The 22,548-nt window shown below is 40.8% G+C and overlaps 1 protein-coding gene across 10 annotated transcripts in view; it reads right to left on the bottom strand.

Annotated features, from left to right (window-relative positions):
- LOC119848137 overlaps positions 1-22,548 on the bottom strand; it is an 89,259-nt gene that overhangs the window by 35,941 nt on the left and 30,770 nt on the right. For all 10 annotated transcript variants that reach the window (XM_043518437.1, XM_043518441.1, XM_043518426.1 and 7 more), the window contains 8 exons: positions 20,953-21,027; positions 19,687-19,811; positions 17,228-17,414; positions 14,970-15,446; positions 13,120-13,169; positions 5,292-5,413; positions 4,414-4,534; positions 267-300 (listed from right to left, as the gene is read on the bottom strand). In XM_043518437.1, the coding sequence (XP_043374372.1) occupies positions 267-300; positions 4,414-4,534; positions 5,292-5,413; positions 13,120-13,169; positions 14,970-15,446; positions 17,228-17,414; positions 19,687-19,811; positions 20,953-21,027 (1,191 nt within the window). The remainder of the gene's footprint in view (positions 1-266; positions 301-4,413; positions 4,535-5,291; positions 5,414-13,119; positions 13,170-14,969; positions 15,447-17,227; positions 17,415-19,686; positions 19,812-20,952; positions 21,028-22,548) is intronic.

Raw genomic sequence — 22,548 nt, 5'->3', positions numbered from 1 at the left:
CATGTTCTCTATGTATATAAATCTCCCCACTGCATTTTCCACTGAATGCATCTGATGAAGTGATCTGTAGCTCACGAAAGCTTATGCTCAAATAAATTTGCAAGTCTCTAAGGTGCCACAAGTATTCCTTTTCTTTTTACATATGTGACAAGTCTCTTTAAACTCAATGGGTCTTCGCATATGTAAAGTTGTGTATTTGCCAAACGGGGCCTAAAGCAGTATTTTCATGCATTTAATATTCGCTCATATTTTATATAGTTGCCTACCTGTTGGATCTTTAGTTGCACCTTCTGGTTGCTTCTAGAAGAAAACAAAAAGAAAATAAATGAGTGGAAAATATTGACCATTTCACTTTTCTAATGAAAAGTGGCACTATTTAGTAGTTTGTTGTGCTGAAGGGAATTTTTTAAATAATCTTCTGGATTCATTTCATAGTGGGGCATAATAGTAACTATCATGAGTTGCTGACTGTCAAATAATTTTATTTCAAACTCTAATCAGGTAGATTAATTCTTGTGCTGAAATGACTTTACAGAATCATTTATACAGTCATTAAAAAAGGATCTTAGTTCAATGAGCTGTATTATCTTCAGAAAAAAGAAGTTCTCATTCTACTTTAATAATTATACTGTAGAAATATCCGTATATAGGAAGTGACTGCAGAGTCAGGCCCTCTGGCCCCAGTCATTGAACGATTTGTGAACATAGTCCCACTGAGTTAAATCTCTGCAAGATTGAGACTTGTGACTCCAAAAAACAGTCCTATTTCACTCTATGAAATATTAAATGAAACACTGTTAATGGAATATCACAGCTGACACATATTTAACAAGCACCAAGGTCAGAAAACTCAGTTACGTTTCACGCAGCAGCTGCAGTTGAGCCCCAGATGCATATACAGGACCAAACCCTGCCCCCTTCCAAAGCAGAAAACTGTAAAATACAGCAAAATCTCCATGGTTTTATCATGCAAGGTGGCTGGCCATGGAGAGGGTGTGCAGGGGAAAAAAAAAATCACACTCTGTATCATGGAATTTCCTGATTTTTGAGCCTGGGTAATTTCAGTTATAATGCTTTTGTTTGAATTTAATTTCTTTGGCTAGCTAAAAATAATTACACCATGAAATGGAAGTCATAGCACCTGGTCCTGTAACCACTGAAGTCAACGGTAAAACTAACCTCAATATTGCAGGATCAGGTCCTTAATGCACTATGATTATATATGCAAATAAATGCACTTGAGCCTTTGATTAAATATTAAAATAAAACTTTCCACATATATTCAGGCAGCCCTTTTTTGAATTTCTCCATCTTGTAAGAGGAGCGATCTGCCAGGCATTCTGCTAGGTATTACCCCTGGAAATTTCCAGTTTAATTTATTCTATAGGTGGGGCCCTTCATTTTCAGTTTTAATTTAATTAATTCCCAAGAAACTATCAGTGTTTATCATCACAAAAACAGGTGAAAATCAGTGCAAAAAACTATTAATTTTTCTGGGTAAATATTAGAGTTTATTTTGGTGGATGGAAAGACAGGGGAAAAAAGTATTCAGTAGATTAATGCTTTGAATTCCATTCATCAATGTGGTTTGCTGCAGTACTAAAACAGAATTCAAAACACAATGCCACCCTGAGTTTAAGAAAACAATGTCTCTGGAATCCCCATTTTTCATTTGAATAAACAATTTACAGTTGTAGACTTAGAACTATTAGCCTATAAATATTTACATTTAATAATTGGGCCACTCCCTTTGCAGCGCATACACTCAACTTCATCCTTTTCTCCTGTTTTTGTTTTTTTAAAAACTTTCAAATACTTCCTTATGTTCTGAAATGTAGTCCAATACAGATTTTCCTTTTCTTCCCATTTTCATGTGTCAAACCTTTAAACCATTATCTGCTAATAGCTTGAAATGTGTATGTGGTAGGCATGAGATTCATCAGTACGTTCAGATGCACACGCACTTCACAGCTTGTGTGTGCACCTTTTTGTTTATTGCGTGCATCTTCTAGACTAATACATAGCCTTACATCAATAACAGCTTGTTTATACACACAGATTAATGTATTATCATAAAACATACATCTCATGCAATGTATTGTATTTTCCTAATAAAACAAGTTATTTTTTATATATTTAAATGATACAAAAGTAAGATGAAAATCAGAAAAAACTGATTTCAGAGTAGCAGCCGTGTTAATCTGTATTCGCAAAAAGAAAAGGAGTACTTGTGGCACCTTAGAGACTAACAAATTTATTAGAGCATAAGCTTTCGTGAGCTACAGCTCACTTCATCGGATGCAACTGAGCTGTAGCTCACGAAAGCTTATGCTCTAATAAATTTGTTAGTCTCTCAGGTGCCACAAGTACTCCTTTTCTTTTTGAGAAAAAACTGAATAATACTTTTTGTAAAACCCAGACTTTTTTTGGTAAAAATCAGTTTAATTGGAAAATGAAGGGGCTTATCTATAGGGCACAATATTGTCTCGGGCATAGAACTCATGAAAATTGCCATGACACACTCCATCAAAAAGCTGCTAGTCCTGTTATGCCTCTCCTAATGCCACTGTAAAAGTAGGAGGATTAGGAGGAGATTTCTAAAGGAAATGAGGCGAAAGATGGATTACCAGGACTGGGGAGGCAGTCAGGGAACCAATGGTTGACTGGGACTACGCCTACACTATGAGCTAAGGGTGTGATTCCCCTGCTTGTATACACATACTAGCACTTGCTCTCAGTGAGCTAGTACAAGTTTAAATGGCAGCATAGTCAGAGCTGCACAGGTGGCAGCAACAGAGACACCAGTTTCAGGCGAGCCTGCGAACACAGGAGGACAATAGGATTTTTTTCTTGACTAAAAGGCATGCTCTCAGTGGGAGCAAGAGCTAAGGTGACCCAGGGCTGTCTGGGGTAAGCTAGACTTTTCAAGGGCCCCCTTGGTTATTTTAAGAGCCTTTTCTCTTAAATGCTTTGTGCTTATGGTTAAATAAGCAACACTACAGTACTAATAAGCGATAGTCACATAAACACCACCCTATACCGGAAACCTACGGACTGCTATTCCTACCTACATGCCTCCAGCTTTCATCCAGATCACACCACACGATCCATTGTCTACAGCCAAGCTTTACGATTCAACCGCATTTGCTCCAACACCTCAGACAGAGACAAACACCTACAAGATCTCTATCAAGCATTCTTACAAGTACAATACCCACCGGCTGAAGTGAAGAAACAGATTGACAGGAGGGAGAAGAGTACCCAGAAGTTACCTACTACAGGACAGGCCCAACAAAGAAAATAACAGAACGCCACTAGCCATCAGCTTCAGCCCCCAACTAAAACCTCTCCTACGCATCATCAAGGATCTACAACCTATCCTGAAGGACGACCCATCACTCTCACAGATCTTGGGAGACAGGCCAGTCCTTGCTTACAGACAGCCCCCCAATCTGAAGCAAATACTCACCAGCAGCCACACACCACACAACAGAACCACTAACCCAGGAACCTATCCTTGCAACAAAGACCGTTGCCAACTCTGTCCACATATCTATTCAGGGGACACCATCATAGGTGTCTAATCACATCAGCCACGCTATCAGAGGCTCGTTCACCTGCGCATCTACCAATGTGATATATGCCATCATGTGCCAGCAATGCCCCTCTGCCATGGACATTGGTCAAACTGGACAGTCTCTACATAAGAGAATAAATGGACACAAATCAGACGTCAAGAATTAGAACTTTCAAAAGAATGGGAGTGGATGGGTCATTACACAAAGTAAAACTATTTCCCCATGTTTATTACCCCTCTCCTCCCGCTGTTCCTGTCAACTGCTGGAAATGGCCCACCTTGATTATCACTACAAAAGGTTCCCCCCTCCCCCACTCTCCTGCTGGTAATATCTCACCTTAAGTGATCACTCTCGTTACAGTGTGTATGGTAACACCCATTGTTTCATGTTCTCTGTGTATATAAATCTCCCAACTGTATTTTCCACTGAATGCATCCGATGAAGTGAGCTGTAACTCATGAAAGCTTATGCTCAAATAAATGTGTTAGTCTCTAAGGTGCCACAAGTACTCCTTTTCTTTTTGCGGATACAGACTAACATGGCTGCTACTCTGAAACCTTTTTTAAGAAGGTCACTGTAATCAGAAGGTCGTAGGCTTCCAAAGGGAAGAACAGCAGATACTAAACCCAGTAGGACCAGGTGGATAAACATGTTTGGTGAACAGGGTACTGCAGCCTAGGGCCATTTGCGAGTGGGAAAATCATGTGATTCCACTTGAAGAGAGGTAGTCACAGGGTCTGAGACTTGAGGTGGTGCACTCAGAGAAGGGGAAGAGTTGCAGTTAGCCCTGTAACTGTGACACACGGCTTTTTGCTGTAAACTTTCTGCTACCTACTTTTTCATCTCGATTAGGCCAAATGATTTTCTTTATCTTCATTGCTTTAATTAGGTTTTCACAGACACTACAGGGCTCATATGTGGTGATTAATTCAGTGTCACTCAGATCATCCTCAGTTCTGTAAAAGACAAAAACACTGTCATTTTTATAAATTAGCTCTTTTTAGGTTGAACTTATTTCTCTTAGCATATCTAACGCGAGTTCTTCTTCCTTCTCTTCCTCTGCCACTGACCAAAGGAGACTAGTAAGGAACCACAGCCCCATGGCTAAGACTCAGGATATACTGTGGACTCACTGCCATGGGAAGTGATGGAATGAGGTTGCACAGACTCTATCCAAGGAGAAAAGTCTGTATGGTCCTCCTTTCAGCTGTGTGGTCCCAGCACTGTACAGATAATACTCCTGTCCTCACACACACACACCCCTGCCCACCACCACCCAGATCCTCCCAATTCCTAGCCCAGCTGTCTTCGTCACCCTCTCTAGTAGGGTGAGGTAACATATTCTAGTGTACCTTTTTGTAATCTTGTCCATCCACCATTCACCCATGGCTCTCACCACACCCCTCTTCTACATCATAGCATCCATCATCATCCTCCCTCCCACTTTCCCCATGGTCTCCATTTCCTCTTCCTTGTTACTCTCACATCTCTACAGTTCCCATCAGGTCTACCTACTCCTCTTCCCCTCCCCACCTCTTTCTCCTCTCTCCTCCCACCAGCACAAATGTAGGTTCTACATCTGCATCCTCCTCCTCACCTCTGGTGACATTTGCCCCCATTCTGTCCCTTCCTCCACCCTCTCTACCTCCCACATCCACACCCTCTGCCACCACCTCCCTCCCCTTTCATGCCACTATTCCTCACACTTCCTACCTCAGAATAATTGCATTAGCTTCTGCACAGATGATTGCATGCTGGTCACAACTACCATCATCCTTCTGTGAAAACAAACTATTCACTGTCCCTTTTGGAAATCCATTGTAGCCAACAGCAACCTATAATAACACCAGGCAAAAGTAAATAAAAAAAAAAAGAATACTTTCCCAGGATCCTGATACATTTAGGCCCAATCCAACTCCCAAAGATTGTAATTGATTTCCATGGAAGTTGCTGTATTGTTGTGCACTTTGATCAGCTCATTATTATTCTTTGAGCATGTAGATTTCCATCTCCAAAAATGTTTGGATTTTGAATCATGAATATTAAATACATCTGAAGTCCCAGTTAGGGTTATAGTCCCTAACAGCAAATCCTGTTTTTAGGACAATTTTTCTTTCAATTTCCATGAAATCTTGTTCATGCAAATTTGAAATTTGCTTTCCATGAACAGACATTTCAGTAAAAAGAAAAGGAGTACTTGTGGTACCTTAGAGACTAACAAATTTATTTGAGCATAAGCTTTCGTGAGCTACAGCTCACTTCATCGGATGCATTTGATGGAAAATACAATGGGGAGATTTATATACACACAGAGAGAACATGAAACAATGGGTTTTATCATACACACTGTAAGGAGAGTGATCACTTAAGATGAGCCATCACCAGCAGCGGGGGGGGGGGGGGGGAAATGAGGAAAACCTTTTATGGTGACAAGCAAGGTAGGCCATTTCCAGCAGTTAACAAGAACATCTGAGGAACAGTGGGGGGTGGGGTGCGGGGGAGAAATAACATGGGGAAATAGTTTTACTTTGTGTAATGACTCATCCATTCCCAGTCTGTATTCAAGCCTAAGTTAATTGTATCCAGTTTGCAAATTAATTCCAATTCAGCAGTCTCGAGAGACTCTGGAGTCAACGATGAAAGGTTTTCCTCCTTCCCCCCCTGCTGCTGGTGATGGCTCATCTTAAGTGATCACTCTCCTTACAGTTTTCAGAGTAGCAGCCGTGTTAGTCTGTATTCGCAAAAAGAAAAGGAATACTTGTGGCACCTTAGAGACTAACAAATTTATTAGAGCATAAGCTTTCGTGAGCTACAGCTCACTTCATCGGATGCATTTGGTGGAAAAAACAGAGGAGAGATTTATATACACACACACAGAGAACATGAAACAATGGGTTTATCATACACACTGTAAGGAGAGTGATCACTTAAGATAAGCCATCACCAACAGCAGGGGGGGGAAGGAGGAAAACCTTTCATGGTGACAAGCAGGTAGGCTAATTCCAGCAGTTAACAAGAATATCAGAGGAACAGTGGGGGGTGGGGTGGGAGGGAGAAATACCATGGGGAAATAGTTTTACTTTGTGTAATGACTCATCCATTCCCAGTCTCTATTCAAGCCTAAGTTAATTGTATCCAGTTTGCAAATTAATTCCAATTCAGCAGTCTCTCGTTGGAGTCTGTTTTTGAAGCTTTTTTGTTGAAGTATAGCCACTCTTAGGTCTGTGATCGAGTGACCAGAGAGATTGAAGTGTTCTCCAACTGGTTTTTGAATGTTATAATTCTTGACATCTGATTTGTGTCCATTCATTCTTTTACGTAGAGACTGTCCAGTTTGGCCAATGTACATGGCAGAGGGGCATTGCTGGCACATGATGGCATATATCACATTGGTAGATGCGCAGGTGAACGAGCCTCTGATAGTGTGGCTGATGTGATTAGGCCCTATGATGCTATCCCCTGAATAGATATGTGGACAGAGTTGGCAACGGGCTTTGTTGCAAGGATAGGTTCCTGGGTTAGTGGTTCTGTTGTGTGGTGTGTGGTTGCTGGTGAGTATTTGCTTCAGATTGGGGGGCTGTCTGTAAGCAAGGACTGGTCTGTCTCCCAAGATCTGAGAGAGCGATGGCTCGTCCTTCAGGATAGGTTGTAGATCCTTGATGATGCGTTGGAGGGGTTTTAGTTGGGGGCTGAAGGTGATGGCTAGTGGCGTTCTGTTGTTTTCTTTGTTGGGCCTGTCCTGTAGTAGGTGACTTCTGGGTACTCTTCTGGCTCTGTCAATCTGTTTCTTCACTTCAGCAGGTGGGTACTGTAGTTGTAGGAATGCATGATAGAGATCTTGTAGGTGTTTGTCTCTGTCTGAGGGGTTGGAGCAAATGCGGTTATATCGTAGCGCTTGGCTGTAGACAATGGATCGAGTGGTATGATCTGGATGAAAGCTAGAGGCATGTAGGTAGGAATAGCGGTCAGTAGGTTTCCGATATAGGGTGGTGTTTATGTGACCATCGCTTATTAGCACCGTAGTGTCCAGGAAGTGGATCTCTTGTGTGGACTGGTCCAGGCTGAGGTTGATGGTGGGATGGAAATTGTTGAAATCATGGTGGAATTCCTCAAGAGCTTCTTTTCCATGGGTCCAGATGATGAAGTTGTCATCAATGTAGCGCAAGTAGAGTAGGGGCATTAGGGAACGAGAGCTGAGGAAGCGTTGTTCTAAGTCAGCCATAAAAATGTTGGCATACTGTGGGGCCATGCGGGTACCCATCGCAGTGCCGCTGATTTGAAGGTATACATTGTCACCAAATGTGAAATAGTTATGGGTCAGGACAAAGTCACAAAGTTCTGCCACCAGGTTAGCCGTGACAGTATCAGGGATACTGTTCCTGACGGCTTGTAGTCCATCTTTGTGTGGAATGTTGGTGTAGAGGGCTTCTACATCCATAGTGGCTAGGATGGTGTTTTTAGGAAGATCACCAATGGACTGTAGTTTCCTCAGGAAATCGGTGGTGTCTCGAAGATAGCTGGGAGTGCTGGTAACGAAGGGCCTGAGGAGGGAGTCTACATAGCCAGACAATCCTGCTGTCAGGGTGCCAATGCCTGAGATGATGGGGCGTCCAGGATTTCCAGGTTTATGGATCTTGGGTAGCAGATAGAATACCCCAGGTCCTGGCTCCAGGGGTGTGTCTGTGCGGATTTGTTCTTGTGCTTTTTCAGGGAGTTTCTTGAGCAAATGCTGTAGTTTCTTTTGGTAACTCTCAGTGGGATGAGAGGGTAATGGCTTGTAGAAAGTGGTGTTGGAGAGCTGCCTAGTAGCCTCTTGTTCATACTCTGACCTATTCATGATGACGACAGCACCTCCTTTGTCAGCCTTTTTGATTATGATGTCAGAGTTGTTTCTGAGGCTGTGGATGGCACTGTGTTCTGCATGGCTGAGGTTATGGGGTAAGCGATGCTGCTTTTCCACAATTTCAGCTCGTGCACGTCGGCGGAAGCAGTCTATGTAGAAATCCAGGCTGCTGTTTCGACCTTCAGGAGGAGTCCACCTAGAATCCTTCTTTTTGTAGTGTTGGCAGGAAGGTCTCTGTGGGTTAATATGTTGGTCAGAGGTGTGTTGGAAATATTCCTTGAGTCTGAGACGTCGAAAATAGGATTCTAGGTCACCACAGAACTGTATCATGTTCGTGGGGGTGGAGGGGCAAAAGGAGAGGCCCCGAGATAGGACAGATTCTTCCGCTGGGCTAAGAGTATAGTTGGATAGATTAACAATATTGCTGGGTGGGTTACGGGAACCATTGTTGTGGCCCCTTGTGGCATATAGTAGTTTAGATAGCTTAGTGTCCTTTTTCTTTTGTAGAGAATCAAAGTGTGTTTTGTAAATGGCTTGTCTAGTTTTTGTAAAGTCCAGCCACGAGGAAGTTTGTGTGGAAGGTTGGTTCTTTATGAGAGTATCCAGTTTTGAGAGCTCATTCTTAATCTTTCCCTGTTTGCTGTAGAGGATGTTGATCAGGTGGTTCCGCAGTTTCCTTGAGAGTGTGTGGCACAAGCTGTCAGCATAGTCTGTGTGGTATGTAGATTGTAATGTAATTGTAATCATCTTCCTCTCCAAATGCAAACAGATGGACATCATACCGAAAGGACTGAAGGTAAAAAATCCATTACAATCTACATACCACACAGACTATGCTGACAGCTTGTGCCACACACTCTCAAGGAAACTGCGGAACCACCTGATCAACATCCTCTACAGCAAACAGGGAAAGATTAAGAATGAGCTCTCAAAACTGGATACTCTCATAAAGAACCAACCTTCCACACAAACTTCCTCGTGGCTGGACTTTACAAAAACTAGACAAGCCATTTACAAAACACACTTTGATTCTCTACAAAAGAAAAAGGACACTAAGCTATCTAAACTACTATATGCCACAAGGGGCCACAACAATGGTTCCCGTAACCCACCCAGCAATATTGTTAATCTATCCAACTATACTCTTAGCCCAGCGGAAGAATCTGTCCTATCTCGGGGCCTCTCCTTTTGCCCCTCCACCCCCACGAACATGATACAGTTCTGTGGTGACCTAGAATCCTATTTTCGACGTCTCAGACTCAAGGAATATTTCCAACACACCTCTGACCAACATATTAACCCACAGAGACCTTCCTGCCAACACTACAAAAAGAAGGATTCTAGGTGGACTCCTCCTGAAGGTCGAAACAGCAGCCTGGATTTCTACATAGACTGCTTCCGCCGACGTGCACGAGCTGAAATTGTGGAAAAGCAGCATCGCTTACCCCATAACCTCAGCCATGCAGAACACAGTGCCATCCACAGCCTCAGAAACAACTCTGACATCATAATCAAAAAGGCTGACAAAGGAGGTGCTGTCGTCATCATGAATAGGTCGGAGTATGAACAAGAGGCTACTAGGCAGCTCTCCAACACCACTTTCTACAAGCCATTACCCTCTGATCCCACTGAGAGTTACCAAAAGAAACTACAGCATTTGCTCAAGAAACTCCCTGAAAAAGCACAAGAACAAATCCGCACAGACACACCCCTGGAGCCAGGACCTGGGGTATTCTATCTGCTACCCAAGATCCATAAACCTGGAAATCCTGGACGCCCCATCATCTCAGGCATTGGCACCCTGACAGCAGGATTGTCTGGCTATGTAGACTCCCTCCTCAGGCCCTTCGTTACCAGCACTCCCAGCTATCTTCGAGACACCACCGATTTCCTGAGGAAACTACAGTCCATTGGTGATCTTCCTAAAAACACCATCCTAGCCACTATGGATGTAGAAGCCCTCTACACCAACATTCCACACAAAGATGGACTACAAGCCATCAGGAACAGTATCCCCGATACTGTCACGGCTAACCTGGTGGCAGAACTTTGTGACTTTGTCCTGACCCATAACTATTTCACATTTGGTGACAATGTATACCTTCAAATCAGCGGCACTGCGATGGGTACCCGCATGGCCCCACAGTATGCCAACATTTTTATGGCTGACTTAGAACAACGCTTCCTCAGCTCTCGTCCCCTAATGCCCCTACTCTACTTGCGCTACATTGATGACATCTTCATCATCTGGACCCATGGAAAAGAAGCTCTTGAGGAATTCCACCATGATTTCAACAATTTCCATCCCACCATCAACCTCAGCCTGGACCAGTCCACACAAGAGATCCACTTCCTGGACACTACGGTGCTAATAAGCGATGGTCACATAAACACCACCCTATATCGGAAACCTACTGACCGCTATTCCTACCTACATGCCTCTAGCTTTCATCCAGATCATACCACTCGATCCATTGTCTACAGCCAAGCGCTACGATATAACCGCATTTGCTCCAACCCCTCAGACAGAGACAAACACCTACAAGATCTCTATCATGCATTCCTACAACTACAGTACCCACCTGCTGAAGTGAAGAAACAGATTGACAGAGCCAGAAGAGTACCCAGAAGTCACCTACTACAGGACAGGCCCAACAAAGAAAACAACAGAACGCCACTAGCCATCACCTTCAGCCCCCAACTAAAACCCCTCCAACGCATCATCAAGGATCTACAACCTATCCTGAAGGACGAGCCATCGCTCTCTCAGATCTTGGGAGACAGACCAGTCCTTGCTTACAGACAGCCCCCCAATCTGAAGCAAATACTCACCAGCAACCACACACCACACAACAGAACCACTAACCCAGGAACCTATCCTTGCAACAAAGCCCGTTGCCAACTCTGTCCACATATCTATTCAGGGGATACCATCATAGGGCCTAATCACATCAGCCACACTATCAGAGGCTCGTTCACCTGCGCATCTACCAATGTGATATATGCCATCATGTGCCAGCAATGCCCCTCTGCCATGTACATTGGCCAAACTGGACAGTCTCTACGTAAAAGAATGAATGGACACAAATCAGACGTCAAGAATTATAACATTCAAAAACCAGTTGGAGAACACTTCAATCTCTCTGGTCACTCGATCACAGACCTAAGAGTGGCTATACTTCAACAAAAAAGCTTCAAAAACAGACTCCAACGAGAGACTGCTGAATTGGAATTAATTTGCAAACTGGATACAATTAACTTAGGCTTGAATAGAGACTGGGAATGGATGAGTCATTACACAAAGTAAAACTATTTCCCCATGGTATTTCTCCCTCCCACCCCACCCCCCACTGTTCCTCTGATATTCTTGTTAACTGCTGGAATTAGCCTACCTGCTTGTCACCATGAAAGGTTTTCCTCCTTCCCCCCCCTGCTGTTGGTGATGGCTTATCTTAAGTGATCACTCTCCTTACAGTGTGTATGATAAACCCATTGTTTCATGTTCTCTGTGTGTGTGTATATAGATCTCCCCACTGTATTTTCCACCAAATGCATCCGATCAAGTGAGCTGTAGCTCACGAAAGCTTATGCTCAAATAAATTTGTTAGTCTCTAAGGTGCCACAAGTACTCCTTTTCTTTTTGCGAATACAGACCAACACGGCTGCTACTCTGAAACCAGACATTTCAGTGAAACCTGATTAGTCATGAAGACAAATGCAAAAAAGGTTGTAGTGCATGCAGTGAAATAATTTAAAAATTTGAGCAAGACTGCAGTGTTTGCCCAGCTGAGGTGGAATTAGTTATTCATTTTGCAAGTATTTATACTGTAGAGATTGCATGAGTGTAGTAGGACTGGAATGCAGGGAAGTCAGCTGATTAGTAATAATATATATCAAATGGAGGGGGCTTTGCACATTCCAAGCACTGTGTAGATATTAAATAATTAATCATCACAACATCCTGGGAAGTAGGCCAGGAAGTATTTTTATCTGCATTCTTTACATGGAGAAACAGACACAGAGGGCATGATTCTGATCTCACAGTGTTGTGACTCCACTGACTTGGTAATAGACCTCAAAAGTGCATTCCTTAGACCTAGCCCCATCCTCAGTCAAATACACCATGTTACGGCTTGGCATATGCAATTGTGTGAAATATGAGTAGGGCTCTGGACATACTAAGGCAATAAGTTCTAAGGCCTACGGAAGATTGCAGCTGCACATTTTATTAGCCTCGTTATATTCTATTTGAATGTTTGATTATTTTTTATACTCTGTTAAAAATAGTCTTGTGGAAATATGATGTGAGTAATTTTCTCCTTGTGCAAGTTTCACTGTCTTTAAAATCCTTTCAGATTTTGACTTGCCTGAGGAGGGGTGGTGCAGGAGAGTTTTTAAGAATCATTATTTATGTCAGTAGAATTAACTTGCTCACTTATGTAAATAATACTGAGAAAACCCACAGAAATGCAGTGCATATCTATGGCAGATGTGAGCTCTTTTAAATATTTCTATGAATCACAATATATTGCACAAAAATCCTACACGCAAAAGTTTAATGTGACAATCAGCTATAACAGATTAATGTTTGTATCAAAAATGAATACTTGACTGTGAGACTGAGGGGTTTTCCTCACCATTTTCAAATGGTATCCAGACTAATATTAATAGTTCTTGGGCTGCATATATTGTACTTACAATGTCTTCTTTTCTGTAGATCAGTGTCCCCACTCCAGTATTAGGACTGTCTGGCATGGAAAAAAAAAAAAATCAAACAGTGAAGCTACCAATAAAGTCTCAGGACTTGATTCATCCTGTTGGTGCAAAGATATGCAAAGTACACTTCCCTGAGCCAGAAGAGGTTGCTATTACCACTACTGCCCTCCAAAGGAGATTCAACCAAGGAAAGAAAGTGTTAAGTTGCAGTGAGGGCTCCATATCAGCACCAGCGGTGAAGACTACCCAGGGATGTCGTGAATCAGCACATTCCACAGTTGACTTACCTGAATGGAAGACCTCAGCCCACACAGCCCTATGTCCCTATGCAACCCACCTCTACCCCCACCTGGTGGTGTCTTCTTGAGTGGAAGTGCCAATGATCTGTTAAATTTCTGTAGCACTCCTTGCTGCTTATTCCAACAGTTATTATATCTCCTGGTATCTCAGAAAAAGCATAAAAAAATACTACCTCCACCTGAGAAAGCGAGTCATAATGGTTTCTGCTAAGTCTTCTGACTACAAAAGGTGAACTCATCCACTCAGTGAACCAAAAAAGAAAAGGAGTACTTGTGGCACCTTAGAGACTAACAAATTTATTTGAACATAAGCTTTCGTGAGCTACAGCTCACTTCATCGGATGCATGCATGAATACAGACTAACACAGCTGCTACTCTGAAACTCAGTGAACCAAAACCAATACAATATGACCCTGGGGTTTTTCGCCTTTCTCTGCAGCATGGGGCGACTTGCAGTATACTTAAATACTTAAATACTTGAAGTATTTAAATCTTTAAATCTTTGAGGATTTCGGTAACTCAGCCAGAGGTTAGCAGTCTATTACTGGAGGGATGGGTGAGGTTCTGTGGTCTGCAATGTGCAGGTCAGACTAGGTGATCATGGTGGTCCCTTCTGGCTTTAAAGTCTATGAGTATGACCAATCACAACCCAGCTTGAAATGCAAAAAAAGTAATATGGAATACTGTCCCAGAATTGCTTTTAAACTGTTATAAAATTGCTCCAAATTCGCAAACGTTTAATGAACTAAAAACCAGTCAAATCTGATTAAAAAATATATTTTGGACCAATATGTCCGACATCTTGTGTGAGTGCACAAGAGTGGGAGCAAAAGTGTGGGCAAGGGACCAGCCGTAACTGTAGTGTCTGCATTCAGAGCACAAGGATGACTGTCTAATAGCACCCCCTGAGGTGCCAGAAACCGCAAAGGGGTGGGGGTGAAGGTAGGGTCATGTCCCTGCTGGCTAGTCAGAGATAAAATGTGAGCCATCCTCTTAGAGGTTAGTGAAATGGATGTTATTCTCTTGCTCACAATGGACCTGTAGGAAGCATTGTGCTTCTTTGGGGCATAATTCTGCAAGGAATTCTTGGTAGTGCAGCGTGGCTCTTCACCAAATGCAAGCTGGTCTAGGGTTAACGATGCAATCTGGTCCTTTGTTATGGATATTTTTGCCGATCTCTACTACCAGCCTTGAAAGTATCTTTTTCAGATGACCTGTATTGGTTCTGTAATATTGAGGTATAATTAATTTAATCTGGTCTGCATACCACAGGCTAATTTTCTAACATAGGCGATACCACTGTGATATTTCACCTCTAATGTAGCAAGTTAGCTAAACGTATGCACAGCTTCCTTGAAAGTCATTACCTGAATAAGGTCACAGAACTCAGTGTTACAGCTTCATAGCTGCTTCCTATATCACGTATTAAATACACATAATTCTCTTCTACCCAGGACTCTAAATCCTGAACCCATTTCTTTCCTACACCATGTTATTTACTGACTTTACCTTAATACTAATCATTCACTTACCATTTCTGGCTGCTAGTAAGTTACAGAGCTGCAACGCGTGAATATACTTGGGTTCTCTTTGAATGGCATGTTTATCCTCTTGAAAATTATTTTCCTTTATTTCGGTATCAATGCCACCTGCCAGTGTCTGAAAAGATTGCATTGCTTTAATAATATCATCTCTGTATGATTCTTGGAATAATTTATCTTTTGTAATGTGCGCCAGGTTAAGTATTTCTAAAAGTTTAGGTGATCGTTTATGATTATACACAGAGGTAATTGGAGTGGTGTTCTTATCAACTGGTGGAGATCCTGTTCGTGGGAAAATCCTTTGCTTCACTGTTTCAACATCTAATATTGGTATGTAGACTGCTGCAGTGATGTAGCTTTCCCTAAAGATGTTATCAACATGTTCAGCTTCCATTTCAATGTTTTTCAGATTTACTTCTGTTGTTTGTATTTCAAGATTAGGCCAGTAATACACTTGAGAAACTTGAGCTGTATGAAGAGAAATATATGTAAGATAATATTTAAAAAGAAATATAATAAAGTGAACACACCTTCTTAACTAGTAAAATTAAAGCAGTACTGGAAGTAATTATATTAGTTATAGTTTTTCATGTATTATTATTCATGAGAACAGCAGTGTGAGGCAGTTACGGTTAATACACACAATGGGGTCCTGAACCATGACTAGCGTTCCTAGGTGCTACCACACTACAAATAAATAATAATAATAATCACCCTCTATGTACAGCACCAGCTACACAAATATGAAAAATGAGAAAACAACAGCTATGTCATTAACATTCTACATCTACCTATTAATCTCAGACATAATACATCCTCTTCACTGAACACATTCAGTAAATTGATAACATAGCTCAATCAACAATAAAACAGAAATTTCACCCTTGGAGCAAAACAAATTATTATTAATAGAAATTTTAAAAATTGACATCTTTTGAATTACATATATAATATGAAGCCAGGTACTTATTTTGTCATATTTGTTTTAAGAGCTTTGCTGCCACCGTAAATGGAAATCTCAATACGACCCTAATGACGGAATTGCCCACACATATAAATAATCCATTTTAATGCTCACAGAAAGGCACATTTTAAAATTAATATCACCACTATAAATCTTAGAAACATAACTCATTTAAAATTCAGCTTAGTCAAGTAGATCTTGATATTTCTATTTGTATATAATGTGATCATTTAACTGTGCTTGGACTAAGGATATAAATGATTCCTTTCTATTTAGCAAGGTGTTACCATATTACAGAGTGAATCTCTTTACACCATCCAGGAAGCATTGTTTCAGGTAATGTGATTAAGCTGAGTGAAACTACAGACTACTCATATTTATCAAACCAGGTGTGACTATCAAATGCTAATATTCAAAAATATTAAACGGATTCTATATGGTTTTGTTGTTGTTGATCAATTTTTGTTTGTTTGTTTGTTTTTTGCAGGCAAATGTACTTTTAGTATTGAATAAATGGCAACCAAATATCTAATTATCTATTTGTCTTCTGCCTTTTTTGCTGGGCATAATTGGTACATTAATTTTTCCATAGCAACACCCTCCCTTAATTTTTGAGAATTATTCCTCTAGCTTTGTATTATTTTTCTTTTTCCAGTCAGAGGTTATCAGTGGTCTAGCAGCTGCAACCAGATGAGAGATGAATTTTCATTTCTTTGAGTGTGACCATTTCTTCTATGAAGCCCCAGAAGGCTTGCCAAAGGATCATTTATAATATATCCAACTATTATCAGGTTACAAATTGCATCCTAATATTCTCTAATGGCTGGACATGTCCACCATATATGCATAAAATCTTTTTGGCACCACAATGTCTACAACATTTATTCCCATACAATCTCTCTCTATTTTTAACCTGACTGACCTAACTTTAAAAAAAAAAAAAAAAAAAAAAAAAAAGACAACACTTTCCTAACCTGAGCCTCCAGCAGGCCACCTCTGGTCAGCATTAAGGTTGCAGTTTCTGTTTTAATTGGACTCATTTACTCACTCATTTTCAATAACAGGATTGTGGTATGAAAGTTTATTGCGCAGGACAGGATGACTTACCTCTCTAGCTAAACCATCACTCAACAATAGGATGAGTTATTCAGCAGAAGGCAGGAGGGAATGGGAAAAGAGTAGAGAGGGAAAAGAAGTAACCCTTGACATCACTATTTTATCAACCTGTGACTCTTTCACAGGTATGATGCCAGTTAGTTACAAGTATTGTATCTCTAATACTCACCTTGAATCAAAAGTTTTGCACAACTGATGCAAGGCATTCGAGACAGGTAAACTTCACAGCCTCTCAGTGCATTTGGAAATCTTAACAATGCTTTTGGCACCGCATGAAGATCTTCAGTGGAGCAGTCCATTGTAATAATCCTTTTCGGTTTGTTAGCTTCACAGATGACAATTCCAGTTTTGAAAAACTACAAAAAAATGCTTTTACAATATCTTTAAAACAAACAAAAGGAAATATTTCTTCACACAACACACAGTCAACCTGTGAAACTCTCTGCCAGAGGATGTTGTGAAGGCCAAGACTATAACAAGGTTCAAAAAAGAACTAGATAAATTCATGGAGGACAGGTCCATCAATGACTATTAGCCAGGATGGGCAGGAATGGTGTCCTCCCTAGCTTCTGTTTGCCAGAAGCTGGGAAGGGGCAAAAGGGAATGGATCACTTGATGATAACCTGTTCTGTTCATTTCCTCTGTGGTTCCTGGCATTGGCTACTGTCGGAAGACAGGATACTGGGCTAGATGGACCTTTGGTCTGACCTAGTATGGCTGTTCTTATGTTCTTATGATTAAACCTGCCAATTAAAACAGGGGATGGCAATATCCATTTCACCAAAGCAAACTGCTTGCAACACTTTCTTCTGAGTGAGGGCATGTGCAGCCAGCTAAGCAGAACACAGATATTGTTTTTGGGATTGACTGGGAAGGTGGTGGGTCTAATGCACTCAGGAGATCTGCTGATTCAGTGCATCTCCGGGGAAATCTCTGTTAGGGCTTGTCTTCACTGAAACAGTTAGTTCTAGTATATTCAAATTACTGCTTACCTAGTTTAAGTGCAAGCGACCACACTTCAAAAAAACACTAGAGTTACACCAAGTGATCTGATAATTGGATTAGCTACTGATGCGTTATTATAACTCAAGGGGTTGCACCCCCACTGCATTACTAGTTCGAGCTTCACTCCAGCATCACTTGAGCTTCAACCCATCATTGGCTAGATACGCCAGCTAGTTTGATCTTAAAGCACCACTTAACCCAAGCAAGAGCCTGGTGTGTGAATGGGAGTCAAGTTAGGGGTATCACTCAAGTTATAACTCAAGCTAAATGTGCTGTGAAGACACACCCTCAGCGAGGATCCTAGGAAGTCCTAGCTAGAATTATGCTTGCTCCCCAGGGTGAATCACATGCAGGAATGTAAAAGTTGTATGACTGACTACTTTCCAATATGGTGAACCCTCTCCCAGAGCAACTGCCCCTTGAGATGCAATTTATATCCTCTGCAACTGCAGGGATGAAACAAGCACAATAATTTCACTGCAGGACCAAACAGGAAAATATTGGCTAAGAGACAATATTTTAAACAGAGGTAAGTATATCTAATATTTAATAACAATTGTAAAAAAAGTTATGAGAAAAATATAGGTAAGAATTATATATTTTAGTATTACTTATTTTAACGCTTTCTTCAGTATGAAAGTCTTGCTTTTATATTTCTGTCCTTGAAAACTAAGGCTGACTATGCTACAAACTTAAGTCTTCCATGAGCCAAATGTTAGCAAATATATTATTGGTATTATTTAACATTTATATTGCTGTAGTACACGAAGACCTCAACAAAGTTGAGCTCCATTGCACCAGACACTGTGTGAACATATAACACATGTCAATCCCTAGTCCAAAGAGGTTACCCTGAACATTTTTAATAAGGAGAATTAGTGAGAAGGAAGGAAAATATAGTCCTTCCGTCTAGAAATTCTTCTCCAGCTAGACACACAGATCCATCAATATCCATAAGGATAGATGGGAATTGCAATAATTTAGTACTAATATAGCCAAACTATCCTGCTTACTACTCCTAGTTCTGCAGCGCTATGTTAAACAATATCAGAACATCCTAGACAACATCACATAAAGAATTCCTGATTGGGGGGGGCTGAATTTTGTGCTTGTGAAAATGAGGAACTATCAGAGTTGGCTTGAGGCAGACACTTTCTCTGCAAGCACAAGTGACAGTGCGCTTCAACCCCAACCTGCAAAATCTCTGCTCATCTGGTCCTGAACCACTTTAAAACAGACACTATCAGCTGTGCGGTGTGCTTGTTTTATGATATACCAAATCTGGACTATGATGAGATCATGTAAGACTAAACATTATATGACCATGTGAAAACACTAAGATTTGGAAACCACCTCACTCATATGAAATCTTTAAAAGCATCACAACATTATTTGGTAAAGGCTATTCCACCACTGTTGGCTGGCATAGAGACCAAGTATTTATGTAGTTTGGAAAAATAAAAGGAGTTTTTGATTTATCAGAACTTCTTGGACATTTTGCATATTTAGGTTAAAATTCTAACCAGTCAAAATCATAATCAGCAATATGTAATAGTCAAAATCCTAATTAATATCATGGCCTCTCTTATTCTGCATAATAGATACTGAATTCACTCAACTCACTTTTGTTTCTTTTTGTTTGTTACGCACATATTTACAACTTGGCTCTTGACAGTTTGGTGAATTTTCCATATGGAGTGCTAAGAAAATGCACAGGTCTTCTTTATTTGGTAGACGAGGAGGAGGACCTGAAGAAAAAAGTGGAATTAGAAGCTAGTTCATCAAAACAAGCATGGAGCAAAAGCAGCAAATGGAGTAAAAATAAAATAGCCAATGGGTCTGAGCTACAGAGAATAATTCCCAAATTATGCAGTCTCTGGTTAAAATGAACATTGCTGTACCTTTCATTTCTATGTGTATTAAAATAAAGAACTATATCCTAAAACCACAATAAAATTTGGTCTACCTGACCTTCTGTGAGGATCCTCATTCTTGAACTTTCCTAATCCCGAGACCAATCTGTGCCTCTTCAGTCCCTGCTGTAAATTACACTGGCCATTCCAGCAGCTGGGGATTGCCAATGTGCAATGATACCCTAGTCTTGCTCCCTTCTCTGGCTACTCCACCTGTATCTGTTGAAGGGAGAGTAACTCCTATACCTGCCCCTTCCTTTGGCTGGCACAAGGAGTGACTTCCATTGACTTCAACCGGTTTTGTATCAGGCCCAAACAAGATATCCTATACCTGGGACAGCCTTTTCTCACTCACTCAACTTCATGTTCCTCTCCAAAACTCATTTATTTCAACTAGCATACTGCCATGTATCTTCTCTTTGATGCTATATGTCCCTCTCTGTTACCTGAACATTATTTAAATAAATAACTCATAATTAATACAAATAATATAAAATAATACATTTTATACAATCAGCTTTACTTAAAAACAATACTCTCCCAAAAGGTATATTCCCTTCCCATCCATTACTGTTGTGTCTATCCCCCTCCCCACAATGATCTGTTGTCACTATCCATTATGTTACCTGTGTGTTTTAGGTTGTAAGATCCCAGGGACCTTACGTCCGTACATGTCTGTAAAGCACCAGTGGCACAGCAGCAGTGCTATACAAATAACAACCCATTCTATCAGGACAATAACTTTATTTTTATTATTATAGGAAGAGAGGCCCAGAAATGGAATAGCATGGAAATTTCAAATTAAGACTGAGGTATGTTGCCAGAGATGGATGTTAGAAGTATTCAAATTGCCTGCCCGTACCATGGCTCATGACTTTCAGAACAATTAAATTTATTCAAACATCTTAAAGAAAAAAGAATTATGTAAACCAAGAAATAAGAATATGAGCAAGTTTGATTAATATATAGTTTTTGCCTTTATCATTCTTTCTTTCTGTTTCCTCTCCATCTCTTTTTTCTGAATTCTCTGTTTGCTTACTGAAGGGGGAAGCTGGAGGATAAAAGAAAAAGAAAAAAGTTTAAATCAGAAATGATCAGATTTGCTCTATGAGGTTTAGTAATGGATGGGATCCCATCTATTACCATGAATGGCACCAGATCTTTGTTCACTACAAAAGGGAGCAGGTGGGGTATCTCAGGATCAGTTTACTACTATATTTGATAAACAAGACATTAAAATCTGATTGATATTTGGATCCAAAGGTCCTTCTATCCAGGCAAAATTCAGATTTGTCAAAGCTTATCATGAAAAAATCAAGACAAAAATGTGAACCATAGTACAAGATGCAGGGGAGCGAGATCATCATCATCATTGCACAGAAAAGACCTTAGGCAGACCAAGTCACCCTCAAAGGATCATAGTGGGAGCCTTGAACTTCTCCTATCCCAATCTTGTCAATTCTAGCTCCTCTATCCTCCCCCTTGTCAGTCATTCTCTTCTTTTGAACAACAACCCAGCCAACTCTTTTTACTTTTCCCTCTCCATACTGCTGCTGTCTATTAACCAGTTAACTCCCCTGCATCCACCTTCCCCTCTGACTTCAACTCCTGGCTTTCATTCCTCCTCACACTGGAATCCCCTACCCTCATCTTTGGTTACTTTAATTTCCATACTCATGTCCCATCTCACCTTCCAGCCTTCTGCCTCCTTGCCCTCACTTCTTTGTTTGATTTGCACCTATGGATCAACTCCCTTACTCATCAAAATGGCCAGTCTCTCTTCCTTTCCCTCCTTATCCCCAGTACATTCTCCTCCTGTCACAGACTGTGAAACACTGCCTGTCTTCCTTTGTCAACCTCTCTTTCTGCCCAAAGGACCCCTTACCTTTATTATTCTAACCTCTCTTGCCCAGCTCTCATGCTGTCACCCCTTCTCTCACTCTTTTCAACATCTCACTCTCATCAGTTTCCTTTCCCTCCCTATATAAACATACTTTTATCTTCTCCATCTTAAAATACTTGACCCTTTCTCCTGCTCATACTATTACCCAACATCTCTTCTTCCCTTCATCTCCAGATACACTGACCATGCTGTCCACAACTGCTGTCTGGAGCTTCTTTCTTCCAATTCCATTCTTGGTTCTTCTCAAGTCTGGTTTCCACCCTCATTAAAGGCAACAGGACTTAGACTCTAAATATTTATATCACTTTTGAAAATGGGACTTAGGCATTTTTTATAATTTTAAGCATATTTCAGGATGTATGGTTGCTCTTGCTTAAATCAAAGGGACTAAACTATAACAAGTATCATACCTAAGGAAGACAGTGTATTCTTAGAATAGGCATACACTATCCTGCTTAACATTTGTCATTTATATTTTATTGGTATTCTAACTCTAATAAACAAAGTTTTATGTAAGACAATTTTAGTATTGGCTCTTATTTTATAATAAAGGGGCCTGATTCATTCCATTACCCTAGTGTTACTCCACTGACTTCAGTGGATTTATACCAGCATAAAATGAATGTAGTAGGCTGAAGAATCAAGCCTAAGGAATCCAAACTGTTCTCA

This window comes from Dermochelys coriacea, chromosome 1 (assembly GCF_009764565.3).
Source record: "Dermochelys coriacea isolate rDerCor1 chromosome 1, rDerCor1.pri.v4, whole genome shotgun sequence".
Classification (NCBI taxonomy): Eukaryota; Metazoa; Chordata; order Testudines; family Dermochelyidae; genus Dermochelys; species Dermochelys coriacea.
This window is presented reverse-complemented; position numbering and strand designations above follow the sequence as displayed.